Below are 21132 nucleotides of genomic sequence, written 5' to 3' on the forward strand. Positions count from 1 at the left end.
GATAAAAACCTCTCAGCTATTGCTCTTGTTATTAAAAAAAAAATAAAAAAATTGTACACATTGCAATACACTGGAAAGAAAGCTGGATTTTGCTTTGCTTTTAAGTCTGATTTCCAGTTCTTATCTTAGTGTGCATATTCAAATGCTGATGCATAAATGTGACATCCAAAGTGGACCCTGGAATGGAAAATGAAGGCCAATTTTGGCAAAGTACTATAAAAAATAAATCTTGGTACACTTATTCTAGGATGCAGAGACAATTTGTTCTCATGTTCACTGGTGTAAGACCAGAAGAGACGTAATATAAATCAATGAAATCCTTACAGATCTACCATAGCTGAGAACAAAATATGAGCTGGAGTGTACTACTCACATTCCTAAGCAGAATTCCTCTTTTTTTGCACGTATACTAAAATCGCATTTAGAACATATTGTGTTCACTTCAGAGACTAATGAAGAAATCATACTGTTGTAAACACGGAGGTTTAAAACTTCTGGCGCACAATCTAAATGTGAAGGATAAGCAAAACTTTGTACATCAGAGCTGCATTTACCCCTGGGGTGAAACATTACTAAGTGGGGATGCAGTCTGAGAAATATGGAAGAGCAGGATGTGGAAACTCAGAAATATCCACAATTGGATGATATCAGCGTTCCTGTCTAGACCTAAAAGCTAAACCTTCACTGCAGTTTCCAGCATTGGCAATTGCACTGATCAAGTGTGTATATACACATGCAGGCACAAACCACGTACACTTCTGTGGAGAAGCATCATAGAATCATATTATAGAATCACAGAATGGTTTGAGCTAGAGGGGACCTCAAAGCCCACCCACCCCAACACCTGCCGTGGGCAGGGCTGCCTCCCCCCAGCTCAGGCTGCCCAGAGCCCCATCCAACCTGGCCTTGAGCGCCTCGAGGGATGGGGCACCACAGCTTCTCTGAGCAGCTGTGTCAGCGCCTCACCGCCCTCTGAGGAAAGAATTTCCCCAATATCTAGCCCAAATCTCCCCTCTTTTAGTTTAAAGCCATTACCCCTCATCCTATCACTACCAGATGGTGTAAAAAGTTGGTCCCTCCTCCTGCTTGTAAGCTCCCTTCAAGTACTGGAAGGTCGCAATGAAGTCTCTCCAAGAAGTAGCCCATATCTGAAGTATTTACTATTTCTGAACTCTTACCTCTCCTCCTTACTGAGGCTGGCCAGTTTAACAGCCTTTCTGGTAAGGATGAAACTGAAAAAGAAAAATATGGCATATAAATATCACAGTGTCAGCACTCCAGCTGATTTGTAAGTTTTTGCTTGAAATGACTCTAAAAAAAGATGGGTCAAGCATTCTAATGGTATGTAATGGGCTTGAGAGCTTTTCACTGTATGACATCACTTAGTAATTACAGGTCACAGGGGTGAAAGGCCTATGTGGGATACCCTGCGGAGTTAATTGAATGGAGGGCAAGTGTTCCCAGGGGGCATGCAGAAAGGACTGCCCGGCAGCTACCAGCTGAGAAAGCTGCAGATTGTAGGCGTGTTTGCAAAGCTGCCAACGCTGGTCTCATTCTCGTCTGGAATGAGCTCTTCATCCCCACTGATTCAGGAGAGCAAAGATATCCGCAAACTGAGCAGAGAGAAATGACAGCATTTAACAAGCCAGCTTGCACCAGCTCCCTTCTTACATTTAGTTCTCATCCAAAAAGTCTCAGACTAAGTTTTCTCGTGATTTTGATGCCTTACAGGCAGTTTGCCATACCACTGCCACTGCTGACTGGCCCTGTTAAGTGCTTGCTGCTCTGACAGGATCATGGCCAATTTTGTAAGAATTGGGACTGATATTCTCTCAACTTGAAAGAAACAGATTTGGTGGTTAGTTTCTCTGACTTCAGTGGAGATTTGCAGGAGATGAAGTAGGTTTCTACACCAAAGTTGAACAGAGAAGTCCACAAGAAGGAAGCATGAAATCATTTGCCTTTTGAGGTGTGGAGGAGGTTTACTGCTCTCAGGACAGAAATTGTTAAGCTTTGAATATGCCCATAAACACGTGCAGTTCTAGAACTGGCAAGCTGTCTTGCCAAATATTTCACATTTAGTTGCCTGACATTTATATTGGCTTTTTGGGCGGGGCAGGGGGGGAAGTTTCTCCTCAGATTACAGTGGAAATATTTGTAAAAATTGTTTGTTCATATTAGCTTAACCTTATTTTAAAAGCCAATAAATGCTGCTACATATTTTCTCATCTGTTCGTCTAAACTACAGCTCCTCTACTTGGCAGTTTCTTCAGAATGCTCATTTCCTCACTGAACAGCTGCTGCCGAACTTAACCACAAGCCAATGCCCTTCGTCCCTCCTCAGTCTGATGGGGAAAGGAGGCAAACGATGATGTCTTGAATAATTGCATTTTCATTTTGGTCCAGGTGCTAAATACAAGGTCCAACGTGAGCAGAATACTAGCTCACAAAACTAGATAAGTAAAGGATTTATTTCTAAATCTACTCAGCAGCAAAACACTATCTGATTGCTTAAAATGAGCAAAGATTAATTCAGCATCTCTTTCCCCACAACTGTCTCTGTATGGGGATATTTGTAGCAGTTTGTTGGTTTTTTTTTTCCCCACATAAAAGCTTACATAGGCTAGAGGGGCACAAGGGAGATGTAGGAAGTATTCTCCTCTATATATGAATGATGTGGGAGTGGGCACAACTGATTTGAATCTCATTCCCATCTCTTCCTCTTTCTCTGGCTTCCTTATACAAAAGAAATACACGTGCTAGAAGCTCCTAACCCCATAATGGCAGGAAAAGATCCATCAGGTTTCGTGTCATCCAAGGTAATTCCAATTGGACATTCTTCATCATCAATGAAGAGAGAAGCACAGCAACCTAAGGGGAGAAAGGAAAACAAAATGATTGTCAGAAAGACTCAGTGATGATCACCACTTCTGACAGCAGTGAACAGGGGAAACTATCAGTAAAATAATTGTACAGTAGTTCCTCAGTCACCAATAAGATCTACAAGTCTGAAGCATTCTTACAACAGTTTCTCCTTCTCTTTTCCACCTGACCCTGGAAAATTTTCTACACAGACTTATGAAAGTCACATTTAATTTCTGTTACTACTTAGCAGGAATTTTTGTGGCTTGCTGTAGGTGCCTTTGGCTTTCTATATTGGGCACAATAAGCATTAAAAAAATCTGTCTAGCAAGAACTATGATGGTTCATTCCATGAGCATCTTCAGTCAAAACAAGAGCAGCAAGAAATCTCACTGTAATTACATCTGGTCACCATAGGCACAAATGTGCACTCCATATTGATTTTGCTGATAAGACCATTGGGAATGGAGTCCAGTAACAGTAATGGTCAATCTAATCAAGTATCACATCCCCATTCCGACCGATGTGTTTCAGATGACCATGCAGAAAATAGATGGCAATGTATAAACCTGCTTACATTTCTTTTTATTCCCATTCAATTAATGGTTTATGTCTTGAAACATGCAAAATAATATTCTTTCAATTGAGAAACATTCTTGACCAGTGCAAATCTCGCTATCATTATACAGGAAGTGGAAATAAAGGGGTTGGAATTAGATGATCTTTAAGGACTCTTCCAACAGAAGTCAATCTATGATTCTATGAAACTAATCTGTCCATATGAATGTTTTTGGAAATGGTGACTGATTTTTTGATCATTTATTAACAGTTAAAGCTGAGAAATGTGCGATGTTGCAGCACTGGGAAAAATACATCCAGAGTTGAACAAAAAGGTAACCTAGTTTTTCCTTTCCTCTGAGATATCAAGTCCCTAGAACAGGCATATAACCAAGGAAGGGCCTTGCCCACACCTAAAGCTCTCACTGTGATTTGCTGTAAACTCTCTCTGGCTGCCCTAACTGTCCCAGCAAGGACTTCCTACTGCAGGCCTTTGTTTCTGTGTGCTGCAGGTGGCCTGGCAGCTTTCAGCTTCAGTTCACTGTGAAATCTGGCTTCTATCAGTCATCAGCTGGCAGCTCAGAGCTTTGGGACCGTGCTTGGGTCTGAAGTCTGCTTTGAGATGAAGTATATACTTAAGCTTAGAAAAACAGCTCTCCTTCCCAAAGAGCTTTACTTTTTGTTTTTTTTCCGTGTGTTTAATGTGGTTTTTTTTTCCACATTTAATCCCTCCTTGGATTTATTCCCTGACAGACAGCAGAGCTTCAAAATTATCAGAGCACTGGACTCCCAGGTCCTTCACCTTCCTCACATACCCTTCTTCTGCCAGAAGGCTTCCTTGTAGTACATCATGCATTTTATGACAGATCCCATAGGCAAACGCTGAATTAACTGGTTTCTCTTTGGTGGCAGTTCTGGTTTGAAGTGAATCTTTGTCGTCAGGATAGGAGGGATAGCAGAGATTACATACTTGCCCTGAAAGGTAAAACACAGTCAGTAGAAACAAGGCACTACCTCTTATTGAGGTTGTCCTGCAGGACACATACATTGGAATAGACTGCCCAGAGAAGTTGTGGTGCCCCATCCTTGGAGGCGCTCAAGGCAGCCTGAGCTGGTGGGGGGCAGGCCTGCCCACAGCAGGAGTTGGAGGGGTATGGGCTTTGAGGTCCCTTCCAACCCAAACCATTCTGTGATTCTATTCTATGATTTTAAAGATGCTCTTATTCATTGTTAACAACTTTCCCATGCTTGACATTAGTATTTGGCTTTCCCACACAGGTATTTCCAGGTGGCCAGAAGAATTCTGCCACTTGGGAAAAAGAACGTAGGGAAAAATACATTGTTTTGTGATTAGGTGATTCTTGGCAGCTTTCTGAACATTACAGGACCAGAGATGAAATCTGGCAGAATACAAGTTGGGGAATGCGACAAGCATAGTTAAAAGTGCCTTTTACCCCTCTCAAGGAAATATGACCCATGTTTATCCAAATGACAAGTTGTTAAAAAAATAATCATCATCATTTCTGATATGCATATTCACAGGATGCTACTTCAGGATAAGCAATAGCAATGGTGATTTCAGCTTTCCTGAACGTGCTCCATTCTTCCCACAGTTCTGTCTCTGACCAGAGTGACGAAGGATGCTCTGCTTCAGGGCTCAGGATGACACTGAATCATTACACACAGGCTTGGCTCTGTATGTAGCACTGCATGTCATCATTGCACTGACAGCACCTCCCTGTGTGAGGTGGCTGAGCTCTGGTCTTGCTTAGTTCGTGACCAGCTGATCTTTCAAATCTTACTAAATGAGTATAAAATGTCTCTTCCTTCCCTTCCCCCTTCTCTCTCTCCCCCCCAAGCCACAAGCTTAGATACAAACAGGAACTTTATTTTTCTTCATTTGAAATAGTCTCAATGTTTAAAATGTAAAATCATATAATCTAGAAAATGTTAAGATGGACAAGGCAGACTAATGAGCAATTTGCAAAACACCAAGAGTGACTGAGCCATAAATAAATCTATAAAACAGGTTTCACAGATTGTCTGTCAGGACAGTCTGAGGAACAGACACTCACAAATGTGTACTTCCTGATTACATCTGGCTAAGAGCTACAGCAGATGTATTCCCCACTAAATGCATATTCTTCTTTTATCCTGATCAAATTACCTCATATGTCTCACGGTTTAGAGTCTCCACAATGACATTATCACCTGTCTGATCAATACAGACCACAGGTCTCTCCAGTTTAACCCTGCCTTTGAGGCGCTCCATTATTTTCTCCGATATCTGACCAGAACCCCCAACAAACTTCCTCTCCTAAAAAAAAAAGAGGAAAAACACAACAAAACAAAAATTCACCATCATTAGTCACAATGACATTGAAAAAGACTTCTGTTCATAATGAAGAAACTGCAGATCAAATCAGCAGACTTTCAGAAGAGCTAATCCCTAAGCCAAGAACTCAATGGAGAATGATACCAAAAGCATTTTTGCAATGGCTTTCCCAGCTAGCCAGTTTGGAGGCTCATGAGGCCAACAGAACAGAGAAACATAAAACAGGTAATTTACCTACTTTAAACAAATCACTTAATTTTAAAAAGGTTTTTAGTATTTTGCCTGTCACTGTGCTATTATAACCCTTAAGTGTGACAAAACTAACAGCTTGCATCCGTATAGCTGAAGTATTTACTTACAAATGCAGGAGCAAGACACATCTTGAACCAAATTAGGCCATGAGTGTGGAATGTAATGAGTTTTATTCATCCCTGGGAAGACACAGCACAATTTGCTTTTCTTTTTGTGTGATGTCCATGTAGAGCATCAGTGGAATCACTGACCCTCTTTTAACTGCTAGTCACTGTAGTTATATCAAGCAGCTCACTTTTACATGTTGGATACAGGTACTGGCAGGAAGGTTATTTTTATAAGACTCATCTTGGCTGTTAAGTCAGAAACACTCTCTGCTGTTGTTCAGCTGATTTTGATCGGGATGAGGAAAGGCAGGTAGAAACCAAGACAGCTTGATAGATCCAGGCACAAGGAACACGAAATACTATTTTCAGTCTTGCTTTCCTCTCTCCACACCCTGTCTAGCTAGGAGTGTCCTGGAATTCATCTTGTTTTTAATTCTTACCACAACATCTATCTAGCACTTGCTGACATGGAACAGCAACTGTAGCTGAGAGGCCACTGGGTAGGAAGACTCTTGCTCTTATTTGAGGGCAGCATTAGCTTTGCTTATTTCCTTCCCAACACATAGTTGTCCATTCTCACCACAATGGACAAATGTTGACTGGGACTTCACATCTCTCCAGGCAACTTCTTTCTATGTTTCCCTTCCTTTAGTGCTTGGAAACATGGATCTCTCTCTGCTTTTGCAGTTCATGGCTTAAGTCTGAAATACTGCACGTACCTTCTGAGGCAGTGTTAACTGAAGTAGGCTAATGAAGGGTGTTAACATATCATATTCCAATTATTTTGACAGATTCCCTCTTCCCTTTTCTGAAACTTCATCAAGAACAATCACATAAAAAACATGAGGTTCTGAATCCTGATGGGACCAAGGTGAAAAAGTCTCAAGGACTCAAAAAACATGCTGCCATGTAAGCTGTCTCGAGATGGAGGGTCATTTTACAAGCTCTTTCCAATTCTTGTCACTAGAGACTTTCACAAAAAATAAATAAATTGGTATTTCAGACTCAAGCACACTTGCTTTGAACTCTTGACAAACATTCAAATGTGATTAGTATCTCATGGAAAACAAATTGGCAGATAAAGAAAAGCAACAAAACTGTAACTAAAGGACTGATTGAACTGAATGCAGGAAGGAAGAATTAATTAAATTGTACCAATTTATCCCAAAGCCTTGCTAATAAAAAACCTCACTGCACAGAGCTGAGAGGGCTGCTCAGCCCTGTGAGAACATAACTGCCACATAAACTTGATGTTTTGGCCTCCTTCCACTAACTGCAGTTGGACAGGTACAACACTCCACTTGCTCTTTATGGTTTCAAGGGGGAAAGAACATGAGACATTTTGTACCTGGCCCCCATTGGTGACAGAGAATATCCTGGCTGTGCCACCACACTGCCTCACATACCACAGGAACCAGAGAGCAGAGACTTCATGAGGCTCAGACGTAACGTTGACATTCACAAAGAGGGTGGCAAAGTCTTTAACAGCTCTGCATGAAACACAGGAGCAGAATCAGATAGTGAATAAATGTGACATGCTGGTGGCTTTCATTATTGCTTATTTAGAAGTGTTGCTATCCTACAGTCAAAAAAATCAAAAATGGTTTGTATGTGTCTCATTTTTAGCCTGAAGCTTGAATGTTTCACAGAATCACAGAATTGTAGGGGTTGGAAGGGACCTCAAGAGATCACCAAGTCCAACCCCCTGCTAAAGCAGGTTCCCTACAATAGGTCACAGATGTAGGCATCCAGACAGGTATTGAATATAGAAGGAGACTCCACAACCTCTCTGGGCAACCTGCTCCAGTGCTCTGTAACCCTTATAAAGAAGTTCTGCACATTAGTATGGAGCTTCTTATATTCAAGTTTTAGGCCATTGCTCCTTATCCTGTTGCCACTGAGAAGAGCCTGGCCTCATCCATTTGCCTCCCACTTCCCTTCAGATATTTATTAACATTTATCAGATCCCTTCTCAAGTTTTTTTTTTCTCAAGGCTGAACAGACCCAGGTTACTCAGCCTTTTCTCATACAGGAAATGCTCCAGGCCCTTTATCATCTTTGTGGTCCTTCACTGGACTCCTTCTAGGAGACCCTTGTCTTTTTTTAACTGGGGAGCTCAGAACTGTACACAGTAGTCTACATGTAACCTCACCAGGGCAGAATAGAGGGAGAGGATCACATAGAGGGAGAGGATCACCTCACTCGATCTGCTGGCCAAGCTCTTTTTAATGCACTCCAGGATATCACTGGCCTTCTTGGCCACAAGGGCACACTGCTGGCTCATGGCCAACCTGTTGTCTACCAGGACATCCAGGTTCTTCCTTGCAGAGCTCCTCTCCAGCAGGTCAGCCCCTAAACTGTACTGATGCATGTGGTTATTCCTCCCCAGGTGCACTTGCTCTTGTTAAACCCCATCAGGTTCCTCCCTGCCCAACTCTCCAGTCTGTATAGGTTCTGTTGAAGGGTAGCACAGCCTTCAGGTGCGTCAGACACTCCTCCCAGTTTTTGTATCTTGAGCAAATTTGCTGAAGTCAGAGTCTATCCCTTCATCCATGTCGCTGATTGAAAATGTTGAACAAGACCAGATTCAGTACCAACCCATGGGGAACACCACTAGTTACAGGCTACCAACCAGACTCTGATTGCTGATGACCACATGACCACCCTCTGAGCTCTTTCAGACAGCCAGTTCTCAATCCACCTCACCGTCCACTCATTTATCCCACATTTTCTAAGTTTTCTAAGCTGTTGTGGGAGACAGTGTCTAACACCTTGCTGAAGTCAAGTACAGAACATTCACTGCTCTCCCTGCATCTACTCAGCCATTGATGACATTACAGAAGGCTATTAGGTTAGTCAAGCATGATTTGCCCTTGGTGAATCCACGTTGACTACTCCTGATAACCTTCTTTTTCAATTGCTTGGAGATGGCATCCAGAACAAGTTGTACCTTCATCTTTGCAGAGACGGAGGTGAGGCTGACTGGCCTCAATGGTTGTATCAAGATCTCCTTCCCTTTCTCCCAAAACATTCACCCATACAGTTTTAAATCCCTCTGATTTTACCTCAGTTATTTCTTAATTAGTTTTCCACTCATCGTTTCATCAAAACATATACTTTTCTCAACAGTAGAATGCATTTCATAATGTGCTAGTGAAAATCTTCTGCATTTCTCCTCCACAGGGTGCTCATAAGGTACATTGTTTCCAAGGCCTAATTGGCCCTCGGGACCTCAACTAGACACACTGCCAAGACATTCCCCATCTTCCACATGACTGTGCTCACACTGCTTTTGTGAGACCAAGAGTTAGACACTGTAAGTAGCTCAAAGAAATCCAATATATAACTTATAAACTTTTATAACCCATTTTCTCTGGACATGAAGTCCAGTCACCTCTAGTCCATTAGCAAGGATATGAAGACACCATGCATGCAAGAGCCCTCTGTAACCATCCTGAAAACACTAACATACAAAATGCTGTATCCTGAGAAATGTGTAGAGAGTCTCCAGGATCAGCACATGCTGACCTATGACACATAACAAATTATTCTTATATTACAATCTTGACCGAACTTATACAGAAAATGCTGGAAAAGAGCTTTTCTGTTTAGGACAGTACAGTTTTTAACTATTTAAAAAAATCTGTTTTGTCTTGAAGATCTAAAAGAGGTTTTTCAATGTGTTCCCACTGTGCACATGTATTAACAGTGCAGAGTCACAAAGCCACTGAAAGTAGAAACAGCCTTGCAGAGGAACACTTTCCTACAGAGATCACTATAAACTCAGTTTTGCTTATACTTCACTGACTTCCTGACTAAGAGGAACAGTAAAAACAAGAAGAGGAAGAGCCAGTGCACTTGGAACAGAAAGGGTGGCTCAAGGGGACTGACTTTGCAGAGAAACAGCTCATGAAATTTATTGTAAAGAAAACTACGATGCAACAGAGAGCAAGAAAAAGTCAAAATCACTGTATCTTGTATCACATGCAGCCAGAGTGAGATTTAACACAGTGAAATAATTTCAAATGGAAAGTTTTGGCCAGGAAACTGCAGGCACAGCGCTAAACCACAGTCAGCATGAAAAAGTAAACAGAGCACAGTCAAACAAATAAAAAATACTGAATGCAAGGCAAGAGAGTAGTACAGAGTAGCAAGGGCCAGCAAAGCATGCAGGGATACAGGTGCTGGCATAAGCATGTTTCTCTTTGCCTAATAAATAGAATTAATTGAAAAGGATAGGAAGAAAAGAGTATTTCCAGCTGTTATCATTCCATATTGAACATTGTTCCTTTTTCTATTCATACAGTGCTGTCCTTCATAGACATATAAAATGCACCACACATCTTCTAAACAATATATTAACTTGGGCCATGATCCTACAAACTAGGGAGATGCTCTGTTGGACCTGCTACTTACAGACAAGGAAGACCTGCTGGATGAGGCAAAGGTGAAAGGCATCCTTAGCTACAGTAAGCATGAGACTGTGGAGTCTAAGACCTTGGCAGGAGTAAGATAAACAGCAGAATTACAACCCTGGATTTTGGAAGGGCAGATTTTAGCTTCCTCAAAGAATCGATAGGCAGGATCCCATGGGAAACTACCCGGTAGGGCAGAGGAACCCAAGAGAACTGGCTGATGCTCAAGGACAGCTCTTTGGAGCAGAAGAATGGTGCTTTGCAATGGGCAGAGAGTTGGATAAGTATAGCAAGAGGCCAGCAGGGATGAAGATAGAGCTCCTGGTCCAGCTCAGGCACAACATGGCAAGGGAGGTAAAAGGCAACAAGAAGACCTTGTTTCATTTAAAGGGCTAAAGCAGACACACATTATAACTAAGTAGGAGAGGTCATAGCCAGCATCATTCCTCAGCTCCTAGTCTGCCATGGGGCTGGGTAAAACTCTTCACTTTTTCTGGCTTCATTTCTACGCCTGCCAGTGACCTTCATTCATACTTACAAAGTGGAGTTATTTACACTTTGCTTTTTCTAACGACAAAGAAAAGTATGTTCTCTAACTGAGTTAAGTGGAAATGTTAAAAAGAGCACATGCTGTCACTCCCACGTGTGGGTCTGCAGAAGAAAACCTCAAGTTCCTCTGGCATCTTCAATCATATCTGCCAGCCAACACAAGCACTGTGTTCTACCCTGTCATCCACACATCCTCATTCAGCACCTAACAACAGCACAACAATAAGATCAGTCTCATCTCAAAAATCTCCTGCCCTCTCATTGCCTGTGTACACACCTGCTATCTCTCAGACTAAACCATAAGCACTTGGGGTGAAATGCCATATATTTCTGTTGTGTTTGCAAAGCATCATACTCTGTAAGTATCTGGTCTGTGAATAGAGCTCAATGGCACTAAAATCATAAAAACAGATGTTGATAATAAAGCTTAGTCAGCTCAAATGACTGGCAATTACTTCTTTATTATTTGTGAATGGCATACCCTTACCTTCTCAAAAGTGTTTCAAAAGACTTGTTTAAATAGCTACTGTTTTATGTCAGTTCGAGCTGTCTGCATGCTTATCATAGATGTTTATATCTCATCTTCTCTGTCGGTTCCCTATAGCTAAAACACTAACTGCACTGAAGACCACAGGAATTTTTCTACAAGGCTTCACATCATATGGTAATACTTCTCAACACCTCTACAAAGGCTTCCTCCAAATTCCTGGTAAGTTATACCAATTTGAGTCAGTCCTATTTTTCCAGTCCCCTTTTTTTTTTTGTCACACTAAGAAAAAAAATATCATTTTAATTTCCTCCATAGCACTGAATAAAAAGGAACAAATGTTAATCTTGTTTTATCTGAGCTACTGTGTGTTACAGCAGTGTGAAATGTTAATGCATTCAATGTACTGTCCATATTACCTTTCTTTTTCTACATTGTCACTGTCTTATACTACCATCCTTGCCTTTGTTGGTATGAACCACATCTCATCTGCTTGAGACACTTATAAATTCTTGGGCTTAATCTGTCCTTTCAGTTCCCAAAGGCTTTTGCTACCCTTCATCCCATGTGTGCATAGCCCACCAGAGATTTGATTGTGCCCCATCTGAAGTCAAAGGAAACACGAGCAGGTCCTTCACAAGTAAGCTTCATGCTACTGTACTCCAGAATTTGCTAGGGGCCAACTGTCATTCTAGGCTTGATTTTGAAACGAGGGGTTACTTACTTGGTCCAACAAATCTTATTTATCAGCTCTTTCATGGTCATTTTGTCCCACTTTTCGGCATGTGGAGCGTCCCATGGTGCTTCAGGAGGAATCTAAAGACAGAAGCAACTTATTCAAGAAATAATTCAGCACTATATCATTGCCAGGTCAAAGCTAGTTTGTGGCACCAAGTTGACTGATATGCTGGCCCCAAGATTTGTTTTTGTTCTCTGTTCATGGCGCTAAGTTTGAAACAAGTCCACTGAATGGAGTAGCTTTTATAACTCATACCCTTGAGTACAAATTGTACCAGGAGAACTAAATCTGACTTTGACTAATGAATTATATCCTTATGTTGGGACTCACCCAGCCTTTAGTGATCTAGGAGGGAGGTGTGTATTCTAATTTAATTGTCTTGGTTTCCTCTAAAAGCAAAGCGAAAAAAAATCCTTCTCCAGACATTCACTGACTTATAAGATAGATACCTGAAGGCCTTTATGTCTCTCTGTTAACTACAGACAGATCAAAAATGTCTAGATCTATTAAATGATGTTTACACAGTTAAATTCTTACTGATAATCCATGACATTTGAGTACATTCGTGTACGTTTTAATGTTTTAAAAATGCATATTATTTTACAAAAAGATGTACAGTATAGTATACAAATTTGATTGTGCTAAATCCCATACAGCAAATGAACTTTCCTGTGATAACAGTAACTTCATAGAATCATAGAATTGTTTAAGTAGGAAGGGACCCTTGAAGTCCAGGTGGTAACACTCCCTGCAACGTACAGGGACACCGAGCAAGCTCAATCAGCTTGCTCAGAGCCCCGTCCAGTCTGAATGTCTCCAGGGACAGAACATCCACCACATCCATTTGACATGGATCTATTGACCACCGCTCTCTGGGTACGATCTGGGTACGATCTCATAATCAATTTCTTGTTCACTGAACAGTCCGCCCATCAAATCTTTATCTTTACAATTTAAGAGAACGATTTGTGGGGTACTGTGTCAAAGACCTTACTCAAGTTCAGATAAATGACATCAGTGGCTCTTCCCTTGTCCATTGACGCAGTTACACCATCACAGAAGGCCACCTGGTTGGTCAAGCAGGTCTGCCCTTGGTGAAGGCAAGCTGGTTGTCTTGCATCACATCCCGCTCTTCTATGTGCCTTAGCATAGCTTCCAGAAGGATCTGTTCTATGACTTTCCCCAGCACAAAGGTGAGGGTGACAGTTTGGTAGTTTCCTGGGTGGTCCTTTCCACCCTTCTTAAAAGTGGATGTGACACTGCTTTTATTCCAGTCACCGGGGAATTCACCTGACTGCCATGACTTTTCAAATATATACTATGCTTGTAGGTTATTGTATGGTGAGGCCCCTGGATAGACCATAAAGCAGCTGATAAATATTTGAAAAACAGTACGACTCTCCAAGGGATACTCTTTTGTACACAGGAAGACCTCCAGATGTAATTCTCATCCCCCAGTTTGTGTAGTGTTTTTCCCTGACATGAGAAAGTACAAACATTAAGTACATACAGTGAAAGTAATTTTTTTTTTTTTTTCAGATATCTTAGATGATCAGATCTTTTTCTACCTTCTTGGTAAGAAAGCCCTGTCATAGCTCACAGCTTCTGGTTAATCTAGATTTCTTTCCTGATGAGAGTTACTGTTTTATTTTTTATTTTATTTTATTTTTATATTAGAGAAGCAATAAAAAGTCCGCTGAGGGTGTAGTCAATCCCAGTGCCAATGCCATTGATGAAGATATTAAAGAGCATTGGTCCCAGTACTAAACCCTGAGGGACACCATTTGTCACTGATCTCCATTTGGACATTGATCTATTGACCACCACTCTCTGGAAAAAAAATATAAACAAGACAGATTTTCTTATGGTGACATAGGCATTACAAAAAACAGGTGGAATTAACACAGCCTACCTCTTTTCCCATCTTGTCCATGGTCCTCCAGAAGTTATTGTAATCCAGATACACTAAGGGATTCCATGTTGGAGGGTTAATACCCATGAACTGACGTGACTTTCCCTAAAATAAGAATATAAGCAACATAAATAACAGAGACACCACATCCACATTAATCATGAACACAGAATTCCCAAAGTCATCACTTAGTCAAACTTTTGGCCCCAAAGACTTAACTCACTATATTTTTTTTCCCTGCACAAAAGTGATAACAATTGAATGCATAAAGCTAAGTATGAAGGAAAAAAAAATAAGTTGGGCTGATATTACAGCTGTTGTTTTTTATTTTGTCCTGGACAGATTGTCAAATTCTGGGCTATGGAGACTCAGGCAAAGGCCAAGGAGGTGATATTCCTTGTTCCTATGCATTCTTCATTACCACATATCAACATATTTTTATATCACAGAATATGCTTACCTGCCTGCTGGACAATTTGCACGGGTTTAAAACTGCACACATTTTAAACTTTCTGACTATCTAAGTGCCTTTATGACGCCCTTCACCTTTATAAAATAAACATATTTCTTTATTATTCCAAGTGTCTAGAGAGAAAAAAACCCCAAAAATTATTTTGCCAAAAAGGAAGATTTAGGCTGCAGAAAGAAAAACTCTGCAAACTTGCAAAAATATTATCAGTACTTACAATGCTCAAGACTCACAGTTGCAACAGGAATACAGACCATTTACAGATAATTCTGTGATATAAAGATGAGCAAAACTATCTAACAGCAGCTGGTTCTTTCTGATAATATTAATCTGAAGGAGGATTGGATGAGCAGGCAGCATTTTCTCTTATTAAATTGCTCTGAACCATTTCCATGTAACTCAAGTGCAAATGTCTCACCAAAACATTTAAATATTTGCTTTTCCAGGTGTGTCAAAAGTTTGCACAGGTCACGTGGCAGGATGCAGGGAATATGCTGGACCACAGCAGGTAGGAGGTGTGGTGCTATGCTGTGTTTAATATGCTTCTTGTGCAATGCATATGCCATACCAACACACCAAAGTCTTCCCCACTGATAACTGTGTGCAGATTTCTGATATTTTCCAGACCACTTCTTTGCAAAGATCTTAACAACAACAAATGGCTCAATATGAAACTTAGAGAGCATACTGAACTGTCAGTCTTGAGAAAAGTAGTAAGAAAAGCCAAACTTTCACATTTTAGTCAACTTTTGCCATCCCCAGTGCAGGTGCAACAGCGGAAAGAGGAGTACTTGGGCAGGGGACCAAGTCATAAGAAGGACTGGGTATGTACAAGTTGGCTAGGGAGGTTGTTCCAGCCTTCTCCAGGTACATGTGTGCATGCAAAACAAACTTCTGCCACAGCCAGAACAGAGAAAATGCTCCTACAAACTACCAGTAAGGGAATGCTCCCTTCCTTTTGCCTGAGCAGTATTCAAACATAAAGCCCACCCTCCCCAACCCCTGCCATGGGCAGGGCTGCCCCCCACCAGCTCAAGCTGCCCAGGGCCCCATCCAACCTGGCCTTGAGTGCCTCCAGGGATGGGGCACCACAGCTTCTCTGGGCAGCCTATTCCTCACTGCATGTTCAGATACAGAAAAATGGACCAAAAAATGTATTCAGTGTGGCCAACTGCATGCTATAGCTTCTACTGTAACAAACTGATGCTGTATCAAGCATGGTAATCCTTATGCAAAGCAGTAATACTTAGGTAATCATTTTCTTCTTACTGCACAACATTTTATTTTTCAAAAGATTATTGCACAGCACTCTGTCAGTTTATTTAATGCTGGTCAGGAATGCAGGTGGCATCAACGTGTCTTCCTCTATGTTCCTCTATGCTTTAAAACTAATAATTTTGACCTTAAGCAGAGGTGAAGAGCAATGTTAACAGGTAAATATGAGTTATTACTGAAATCTTGTCATGGTGATACTGTAAGGGAAAAAATAATGCCCTCAGTTCAGGGCTGTTTTGTTCAGTTTGAAAAAATTCCCACGATTTTTCACTGTTGAGTAAAGTAAGATGTTCTTCTAAGCTTTTCAAGAGAGTGTTTGAATGGAATGGTGTAACTTGAAAACACTTGTCCTGTCCTTGGCTCACATAACTCAAAAAGAAAAACAACAACAAAAAGAAAAGCAGCACTTATTTTTAAAAAGAAAGTAAAATAAATAACTTTTAAGGCTTCCTTCCTTTTTTCTTCTTCTTTTTTTTTCCCCAGTCAAACATATCCCTTACATTTCTTGAAACAACAGCCCAAGAAAAGTATCACTAGGTAACTCTATGATGGGGTTTGTACCAAAACTTTTCCAACTCCCAGTATTGACTTTAGCATGTTAAACAGTTCCAGGTTCAGAAACTCCCAAACCTATTCTGCAGATGGCTGCAGACGGAATGATTGCTGGGGCAGAGAGAACTTGCCCACCGCCTGCCTGCCTCACATCTTCCTCCAAATTGTCCAACACTACACACTGGCTTTTAATCACTATGACCACAATCCATTGAGAACTAATCAAGAAATCCTATAGTCTAGGCCACTGGTATGTCACAATGGATATTCACTTAACTGCTATTTAAAAAAATAAAAAGAACGATTATTTTATTGATCTGAAAATAGTCCCACATCTTTGGTCAATGGCAAAGGCCGAGAAGATCAATAGGAAAGCGTATTTTAACCCTCTCAGAACTAGCAACTGCCAAATGACAATGTATACAGTCTAAATCAGTGTTATTTTCTGTTCTCTTATGCATGCAAAATTCATAACTCTAGTAAGATTCAAGACAAAGGGAGGAAATCCTGGAAAAATGCACTACCAACTGATCTGGAAGGGGCTGAGACAGAATTTATAGAGCCTGGAACAGTTCACAGGTTCACTAACTCCTTGTGCAGGGGTCTGGACCTGTAACAGGTCAGGGCCAATTGGACAAAAGCCCCATTCTTCTAAGTTCCAGGAGAGAAATTCCCATTGTCCACCAGACAGAGAGCCAGATCTCTTTGTTCACGGAAGTTCCTCCATAGCAGGGACTATCCAGCCCATATGGCATGGGGTTGGTAAATTATTCATTGTTTTTAATATCAGCTTCCTGCTAGGCACAGGAGCTCTGGTCACATGCTTCACAGAGAAGGTCGTTGCAAATAGCCAAGATCTTGCAACAGTCCATTTTTAAATGAGTTTACAGTGTTCTGGTTAGATTATTTTGGGAACTACTGTTTTCTTAACTGAAAGGCAAACAGCCTCCTGGCTTTGTTCCCATGCTAACACAAGGCTGCTTGATCGCCTCACAGAGTTTATCTAACTCTTTTTTCCCATTTCCTGGCATGTTGAATACTTTCCTGCAGACCTCAGAGTTGCATCCTGCTGCCTGCCTGGATTAGTTATCCCACATCAATCCAAAGAAATTATATCCCCAGGCACTGTAGTTCCACGACTAGCAAGGCCTCAGAAAGATGCTGTGCCATCCAAGATCTATCTTCTCTCTGCCCAGAGTTAAGCTGCAGCTTGTAGCCATTGCTACAGAAATGAAGCCCAAGTGATAATACCACTGCAAGAATGGACAATTTTGCTTAGGAACATTGTTTAGTGGGCATGATGGTGATAGGTGGATGGTTGGACTAGATGATCTCTGCAGTCTTCTTCAACCTTACTGACTTTTTGATTTAACTACTAGGATCTTTGATTGATATCTATGAAATAAATAGGGTATTTAAACCTCAATAGTGTCTTTATGTTTATGAAGCAAAAGTAAAGAACATTTCTTGTGCTTCAAGAACAAAACTCCTATTGCTCCTGGGCCATATACAGCATGCACAGCTGTAGCAGCAGCTCCTTAAGGTATGAGTCTCTTGTGTGCACCCCTCCCTGCTAAATACCTCCAGCAGGTGTAACCTAGCAAGCTCTGCAGAACCTGGGGTTGCCTTTGATTCCCATGGCTGGACTGCAGATATACAGTGACAACGTTAATCTCTTAATCTTAAAGCTGGATGAAGGAAAGAGAAGATTAGGATGGTGAATGTGAAGCACCGCATTAAAATTGCTCATCTTTTGTCACAGGTTACCTTGCTCTGAAAATGGTAAGCAAACAAATAAGCAAAACCAGTCCTTATTTACTGCTCTCAGGTGGAGTTGAGTGCTGCAGCCACGCACCTAGAGAACTGCTGTCATATGAGGAGGTTAATAATTTACCAAAGCATGAATGCCTTTACATTCTAAGGTCTTCTGCTAAAAAGAAGGTGAAAATGAAGCTCAGCAAATTTCAAGGACCTCTGTAAAAAAAGCAAAGCTATCTACCCCTTCTGGAAAGACAGAACCTCAGCACATCTGCCTTTTCTCAGTCCAAAAATGCTTTTTACGAACTATGGGAGAGCAGCCATGGAGCAATCTGGCTGGAAAGAAAGTCTGGCAAAAAAAAAACAAAAAAACCTACGCCCAGAAGTTACAGATTTTCAGTGACAGGATACAAACAAGTTTCTGATTGATATCAAAGCAGTTCATGCTACCATGCTAACTGATGGGAGAGAATGAATATATAAAAGAAAAGATAAACTATAATTACACATTTGGAATTTCAAATAAACCAAGACTGCAAAGCAAACCTGCCTACACGAAGCAACAGTTTCTAAAGCATCTAGCATGTGGGATTTTTCCACAAACATACTGGAAAAATTCCATCCAGAACAGAACAGCTCATGAAATCCCTCAGGGGGACTTCCACTTTCCCTTGGCAGCTTCCCCTTCTGGACTTTCCTACTTTTTCCTAACCCAGCCCAAGCTGTATCCTGGAAACCTGCAGAAGGAGCCAAACTGAACTGTGGTAAACAAACGGCCAAAAATCTCTTTATCTGGGTATGGTGAGGATCACATATGATTGAATGAATCATTGCCAGAACTACATCTAAAGAAATGTTCGGCCTTTCCTCAGTACAACTCTCCCTCTCACCACTGACAAAACTGCTGCAGGATCACAGAGCCCACAGATAGGCCCTTGGGAAGAGCCCCTCCTTTCTGATCTTGCCTCTGCAGCCATTAAGGGACAGAAACAGTACATGAGATGCAAGGGGAAAAGCTTTCAGGCTGACTCCTCAAACTCGAAGGGAAGCTGGCCCACAGCTGGCAGTGTCCAAGAAGCTGAACACATCCCTCTTCTAGATTAATATTGAATTTCTGGGGCAGTATCCTCTAATATCAATTCACTTCTTCAGTAACACAATTTTTATCTCCTAGGAAATACTACTTTGGGTTCCCTAAGCACCTCTGATGAATATGAAATGTACACCTACAGCAAAGAAAGCACAAATCCCCAGCAGGAAACTCACTGTCAGTGCACGATAGATAAAAAGTACAAGCCCTAAGATCACTGAGCACTCATCAACCTAGCCAACAGCCTGGACTGCACAGTTTGTTTTCAAAAACTTTCAAGCAGAAGTGGGATGTAGAGACAGTTCAATAACAAATCCCTGAAACAAAGGACACGGTGACTACATGAGCTCTCAGGGAAGGAGTAAGGAGAAAAAAGCAGTGAAAAACCTTAGGGAAAGAAAAGAAAACAAAAAGCCTGCAATTCATGGGAAGAGGTTGTGGGAGGAATGAGACCTATTGGAGGAAAAGCATAATTATTATTTATTCCGTGTTTAAGTCATTCCACACAGGGAGATCTCAGATTCTCTTTGCTGTCCTCCTGTTCAACAGCTACGCCTCTCTTGGGAACCTTGGTTTTCTTGGCATGACCACAATGCCCAGTCTAGAATTGATCCAGAGCCTGTGATCCAACTAACAGCTCATAATTCCACCTCTTGCTTAGGAACATGATTCCACTTCAAAGAAAACTTACAAAATTACTTGGTCATTAGCAAGGACATGCATAATGTAATAAGGGACTGAAAAAGCTGTATTTTCTGTGTCAAAATGGATTAAGGACTCAAATTCATGAAACCCGTTAGAGCCTTTTATTTAACACACAGAGGATAAGTGCCTTTTAAGAAGCAAAGAGTTCCATGTGTGTGCTCAAATTAAATACAGTGGGCCAAGCATACAGCTGGTAAAAACAGCCCAGCTCTCTTGTCATAGAACTATGTCAGCTTTACACCAGGTGGTGCAGTTAATATTTTGAGTGGAGTGACTATACAATTATTTAAGATGTGACTATTCTATGAGCATGGCATGAATCTCCCCAGTAAGGAGAAACTATAGAAGTAGGCCATTGAACTTTCCAGCATGAGCTTATTGCTCTAATAATAGGAAGAAAAAGTGAGAAGATAATAAAAATTAAATCAGTTAAGAATCCACCACATAGACTTGCCTCTATCAAGCAGGTCAATTCTGCCTCTCACAGGCTTCAAGCCTTGTCTGGGAAGTACCAAAACAAAAAGATATTAAAAAAAATAATAATAATAATGGAAAGTAATTTGTGAGTTATGAAGATGGACACTTAGCACCTTATACAATTGTCCCTCTCTCTACCACTCTCCCTCTGTACTGGTCCTGAGTAGGACCTGAGTAAAAACGGATGGGCTAAAGAACTAAGACAAGAGCTGATAAACTGCTCTAAAGATAGTTTTCATTTAAGTTCACTTTAGCCATTTAGCCATACCTAAACAGAAGGAGTTATTCGAACTCCCTCGGTCTCACATCTCAGACACGTTTATAGTGAGCCTTGGAAGTGTCTGTTCCACACCATGAGCCAGAGAATCTCAGAAGTGTGCAATTTCTAGACATCTAATTTTAAGTAAGATGAATCCCACTCTAAGGAACTGAGAGATACCTCATGTGAAGCTAGCAACATAACTGGGCCAAATACATTACAATACTCCAGTGCTAGTCCCTTAATACTCTTGTTTAATATCATTATTCAATATTATCTAATAGCATTATTCTTTTTCCAGTATTGAACTGGGCTTGTATTTCAGAAAGAA

General features: G+C 41.1%; 1 protein-coding gene across 1 annotated transcript in view; it reads right to left on the reverse strand.

Moving 5' to 3' along the window:
* Nucleotides 1–21132, reverse strand: part of LOC100540365 (amine oxidase [flavin-containing] A-like) — a 45481-nt gene that overhangs the window by 5807 nt on the left and 18542 nt on the right. Inside the window, exons 4-10 of the mRNA XM_010724032.2 lie at nucleotides 14217–14321; nucleotides 12290–12381; nucleotides 7463–7604; nucleotides 5588–5737; nucleotides 4236–4395; nucleotides 2775–2871; nucleotides 1179–1232 (exon numbers count right to left, since the gene is read on the reverse strand). Coding sequence (XP_010722334.1) covers nucleotides 1179–1232; nucleotides 2775–2871; nucleotides 4236–4395; nucleotides 5588–5737; nucleotides 7463–7604; nucleotides 12290–12381; nucleotides 14217–14321 — 800 coding nt within the window. The remainder of the gene's footprint in view (nucleotides 1–1178; nucleotides 1233–2774; nucleotides 2872–4235; nucleotides 4396–5587; nucleotides 5738–7462; nucleotides 7605–12289; nucleotides 12382–14216; nucleotides 14322–21132) is intronic.

The sequence above is a fragment of the Meleagris gallopavo genome, chromosome 1 (assembly GCF_000146605.3).
Source record: "Meleagris gallopavo isolate NT-WF06-2002-E0010 breed Aviagen turkey brand Nicholas breeding stock chromosome 1, Turkey_5.1, whole genome shotgun sequence".
NCBI classification, from domain to species: domain Eukaryota; kingdom Metazoa; phylum Chordata; class Aves; order Galliformes; family Phasianidae; genus Meleagris; species Meleagris gallopavo.